Source organism: Lygodium microphyllum, chromosome 18 (genome assembly GCF_053477565.2).
Source record: "Lygodium microphyllum isolate KBCC chromosome 18, Lygodium_microphyllum_v1.1.10, whole genome shotgun sequence".
Classification (NCBI taxonomy): Eukaryota; Viridiplantae; Streptophyta; class Polypodiopsida; order Schizaeales; family Lygodiaceae; genus Lygodium; species Lygodium microphyllum.
In genome coordinates this window covers 39657977-39663564 of record NC_141152.1, presented here as the reverse complement: position 1 = coordinate 39663564, position 5588 = coordinate 39657977, and the positions used below count along the sequence as shown (strand labels likewise).

Here is a 5588-nt window from a genome sequence, read left to right as displayed (position 1 = left end):
GTGTGTGTGTGTGTGTGTGTGTGTAAGTTTTTAAATAGTTTAGGTGTTTTAGATAGGAGTTAAATATAAGTTAATTTAGAGTTTTCATATAGGAGTTAAATATAAATTAGTTTAGAAGTTTTCAAATAAGAGTTAAATGTAAGTTAATTTAAAGTTTTTAAAGAAAATTATTGTATAAAGCTTGCATATTTAAATAATTTGAAGTATCATCATTCTATTGTATTAGAAAACTTTTACACTTTAGAATGATTGTAATAGTTAAGAGTTTATTTTATTGTGGTAGAGACTTTGTCACACTCTAAGACAATAAGAAATGTAAAGTTTTTCACTATTCTATTATATTGGACAATATCTCATACTTTAGAATAAGAAATAGTTGAGACAGAAGAGAGAAGGTAGCTAGAGAAAAGAGTAGGGACAAGAAAGTAGGTAGAGCATAGAAGAGTATAGGTAGAGCATAGAAGAGTAAAGCAAAGAGAGAGAGAGAGAGAGAGAGAGAGAGAGAGAGAGAGAGAGAGAGAGAGAGAGAGGATGTGGATTTAAAGTGTATGTTACCAGAGAGTAAACATGTTTGTTTATAAGATTCTATAAGTGACTTCTTTACATGTGACCATAAATGCTTATATTTACTATTTAATTCTAGGATTACATTAAATGCAAGATTATAAACATATGCTTAGACGATTGGATTAATCCTTGATTTCGCATGCTTGTAAGAATGCCACAAACACTTGTATAAATGTGCTATAAACTATCAACAAATTAATGACTTTTTCTTCTTCTTAGTTCATAAGTTGTGTTTAGAGTGTTATTAGGTCTTGGAGTTCATATCCAAGGTGTAAGAGAAAGCGGAGGAAGTAAATAGACAAGAAAATTGCAACCTAGATTCTTTGTTGGATAAGTCAACTACATATTATATTGACCTATTCTCAACAAAGTTCAGGCTGCAATTATCTTGATTATCACCCATGTAGTGATCAATGAGAAATTCCAAGATTATCATGCCATAAGACCATCAATACAACCAAAAGTATTTATAATTTATTTACAATTTGTTGTGTAAGGCATTGCAATCATTTTCTTATTATAATCTTTTTCTTTTTTTTATAGGCACTTGAAAATAATCACATGAGTTATGATCAATATCTTAAAACAGAAGTCTACAATACTTTATTCATTAAATAAGCCACAAGAATAAGATCTTTCACAAAGCACAATAAAAATATACTTTTAATATTATAATATATACTAAAAGAATAATGAAAAAGACACTTTTGAATTTCCAATGCTCAAATTCTTTCAAATTTTTAATTACTCAAGCTCTGGGTGTAACCCATCATATTTTAAAATTGGCATGCACAAATAGGGAACTATGGAAAGTAAAGATAATAATTTGTTTGCATTGATCATTTTTAAAGGATTCTTATCTAAATATTTCTCAACCAAAAACTTTTGAGTATTTACAAAATCTAGATTTATGTCAATGCTAGGAGGTAAACCATTTAATAGATGATTGATTACATAGCTAAACTATACATTTCTTGGGATTTACATAGGCTAGGAGCTAATAATCTAATAGATGATTGATTATACAACACAACTTGCTAATCCTAATGACTCAATCTCTAAAACATGAGGCAAGCCGCTAACACATAGAGATGGGGATTAATATTTAAAAAATACTTTTAAAGTATGAGACAAAGCTCTAATATAACAAAATTATTTAATGATTCAAAATAGAATTTAAAATAAAGCATAAAAATTGTGTGTGTGTGTGTGTGTGTGTGAACAATCATCTCTTATGTGGGAGTTAGAGGCAACTAGTAAGATAAGAGTAGGAGAGACAAACGATGGCAATCTACAAGTCGGAATGTCTTCAAATAGTCGAAATGGTTTCAATGTTATTTATTTATTTATAAAAGTCTTTGAGTCAAAATTTTTCAATGTAAAAAACTTTTATTCAAACATATGGGTATTATTAATTAAAACCCCAAATAATGGCATACTATCTACATACAAACTACTATTGGGGTCAAATAGTGCTACCTAGTAGACATACAAGCATACTAAAAATGATATATCATTATGTTCTAAATGTTCTTTGTAAAGGAACCTTTAATTTGTAATTTTGATGGTGCAAGGTACAAGCACATTGCACCAATCTATCATCTAAGGTATATTTTTTCTTAGCACTAATTCTTGGGATATCTCTAGCCTTAGGATATACTTTTTCTAATCCTAAACATGTTGGTGCAGAATGCATGCAACTTGACACTAAGGTGTCACTATCCAATACATATTCATTTTCTTAACCAAGGTGTTACGAAAATCTAGTACATGTTTGTCCCTAGCATATATTCATTCCTAATCCTGAACATGTTGGTGCTAGATAGATTCAAATCGACAAACCCAGATATTACTAACGTTTTATATTATCATTTATATTATTTGTTATTCATTATTACTATTATTTTCACTTAATAAAATATTTTTTATTTTTTATTTTTAAATTAACTAATTAATTATGATCTTAAACTATTTATAATACATGAGTAAAATACTGGTTCTATTGGAAATTGTGTTGCTCTCTGAAAATGGAGTTGTAGTTACTTTCTTTTGTACAAAGAGATTTTGAACTTATGCGTATGCTTATATGAGGGAATATATCTTTTGTATGAAATAACTCTTTTGTAAAAGAGTGGGGATAGATGGGTAGGACACGGATTAGCATGGGAATACCCAGTTATACTGACAGGGTATATAAGGTGTTGAGAGACCCAATTAGGGCATCAGTTTTATCAATAATCAAATCTCTTTTCTCCTTCCTCCTAGCTTTCATGGCTTCCCTCCTCTTTCTCTCTCTTTTTCTGTCTTTCTCTCTCTTCTTCTTTCATCTTCTTCCTCTTTCTCTTCTCTCTGCAGTCTCTCCCTTCTCTCCTTCTCTCTCCCAGGTCTCTTTCATTACAATTAGTATTAGAGCTTAGTTTTTAGAACCTTCCTTTCTCTCTCCTTTCCCTCAAATCTAGTCTCATATTCCAACAATAAACCCTACTTTTCAGGTATACAGGCAGAAATGTCAGCTTTCTTGGAAGACACACATGAGCTGTAAGAAGCAGGGATGGAGCCCCAATAGCAGGAGGAAAGGGCATACCAGGACCTCCAATAGGAGGCCGGCTTTGTAAAGAAGCTAGTGATAACCCGAACTTTGCCTCTGTGCATGTTGTCACCATCCTTCCCAGTGCCGCCTCGCATGCTGGGAGGGACGTATGAGCTCTTGCATGTTGTGGTAGATCCAGCACTAGGAGCAGCCAAATCCAGGCCCATCATCTTTTGGAGGCTTCTCACCAAGTGCGAAACCCTTGGTCCCAATGAGATCCTTGAGGGGACATTTGGAGGTCCAATGATCTCCTTTCTTGCCACAGGTCCTGCAAACGATGAGCGAGGCATTCCCTAAGCTAGCGAGCTCGAAGCTGTGCTCTTCTGTCTTGGCATTGGCAGCAGTGCCGCCTGCACCTTTAGCCCTCTCCAGGAAGATCTCTTCTGGGAAACAACAGTGAGGTTATCGGAGGCATTCTGGCCCACAGCATCGCCAAATTTCTTCAGGTTGTGTCGCCTAGAAACAGAAGGGCTGAGCTTCTTGAGGTGAATGCGAAGAAAGCAGAAGACAAGGACTGAAATTGCGGTGGTTGGGGCTATTGTAGCTGTAGCTATTGGCGTAGGCAATGATTTTCAGAGCTCAGTTGAGTAGCTTGCTTTTGCAGTCGCTCATTCTCCTCCAACAGGATTTGATTCATGGCATTCAGCTTGGAATTCCAATTCTACAGTCGGCTCATCTCTTTTCTTTGTTTCTCCCTGCATCTTCTGTTTTGAAACCACACTTTGAGTTGCTTCTGACCAATGTTTGCAAGGATGGGGATGAGCTGCTGCCAATGTGTGATCTATCTCCCCGCCTTCCCTTTCGTCTCCATCTCGCCTTCCTTTCCCCTCCTTCCCCATATCTGTCATCTAGTAAAACCAAAAAATATCCTCACCTCATAATCCTCTTCAATATCTGCACTAGCATCCTGATACTGCTGGTATTCAGAAACCAAGTCATTCATATTGCTTTCAGCTTCTGTGAACTCCATCTCATCCATGCCCTCCCCTGTGTACCAATGTAAGAAAGCCTTCCTGCGAAACATGGTTGTAAACTGCTCTGAAACTCTCCTGAACATCTCTTGAATGGATGTGGAATCGCCAACAAAAGTTGAGGCCATTTTGAGACCTGTATGAGGAATGTCACACACACTGGACTTCACATTATTTGGAATCCACTCCACAAAATAAGATGAATTCTTGTTTTGCACATTGATCAACTGTTCATCAACTTCTTTGGTACTCATGCGACCCCTGAAATAAGCTGAGGCTGTAAGGTACCACCCATGGCATGGATCTGCTGCACACATCATATTTTTGGCATCCCACATTTGCTGAGTAAGCTCTGGTACAGTCAGGGCCCGATACTGTTGTGAACCTCTAGATGTAAAAGGTGCAAAACCCACCAGAAAGAAATGAAGCCTAGGAAAATGGATCAGATTCACAGCCAGCTTGCGCAAGTCAGAATGAAGCTGCCCAGGGAACCTAAGATAGCATGTGACACCACTCATGGTGGCTAAGATCAAATGATTCAGATCACCAAATGTAGGAGTTGTCAGCTTGAGAGTCCGGAAGCAGATGTCATACAAGACTTCATTATCCAAGACCATGCACTCATCTGCATTTTCAACTAGTTGATGAATAGAAAGTGTTGCATTGTAAGGCTCTACAACAGTGTCAGAAACTTTTGGGGAGGGGAAAACAGAAAATGTAAGCATCATTCTGTCTGGGTACTCCTCTCTAATTTTGGAGATTAACAATGTTCCCATGCCAAAACCTATCTCCCCTCCAAGGGAATGTCACACTACTTGAAACCCTTACAAAGAAGACTCCCCACTATCCGACAATTCCTCTGTTGAGACGACCAGTAAAGCCAAATGTTCCAGGTGATTGGATTGGAAGATGGATTCAAGAGGTGTAGCCTTCCTGGAAGTTGATCGAGTACCTGATCTCTAAGACTTGATAGATCAGAATGTCAAGGGAAATCTTCTGGTGTCTACAAATCCAAGGATGCATCAAATTCTATGTGACATTCATATTTTTGTGACACACAAAGGAGATTACTCATCTACCTCGTGAACAAGTCAATGAACACCATGTGAATGTACTAGAGAATCTCCCTTTCTTGTCTCAGGAAGTTTAAGTCCCCAAATCCATACAGTTGGCCCAGCATCACTAGAAATTGGTCTATCAAAACTGCAACTTTGCTTCAAGTTCATCTATCGCTTTGTTTATAAGCATTATAATGCTTGGTATATGGGACTTTATTACAAACTTGGGGTGCTTTGAAAGTATTTGGCCCAAATATTCAGATCTTATGGGTAATCTTCTCAACCACTTATGGGTAATCTTATGGGTGTCACGTTGTGTCATTGAGGTTGAGTGGAGAGCAGCCTGAAACTATGACTAATGATGAATGGATGGAGCTTGATGAGTTATGCAAGTCTACCCTC

The 5588-nt window shown here is 36.8% G+C and overlaps 1 protein-coding gene across 1 annotated transcript; it reads right to left on the bottom strand.

Moving 5' to 3' along the window:
• Positions 1–4001: 4001 nt before the first annotated feature.
• LOC148020775 (tubulin beta-1 chain) lies at positions 4002–5042 on the bottom strand. Its single transcript, XM_087698176.1, has one exon. The coding sequence runs from the start codon at positions 4902–4904 to the stop codon at positions 4002–4004; it is 903 nt and encodes a 300-aa protein (XP_087554302.1). The 5' UTR covers positions 4905–5042.
• Between the last annotated feature and the right edge of the window lie 546 nt (positions 5043–5588).

Bases quoted from the DNA above. Each gene is read 5' to 3' on its own strand.
- LOC148020775 (XM_087698176.1), bottom strand. From the start codon at position 4,904: ATGGGAACATTGTTAATCTCCAAAATTAGAGAGGAGTACCCAGACAGA.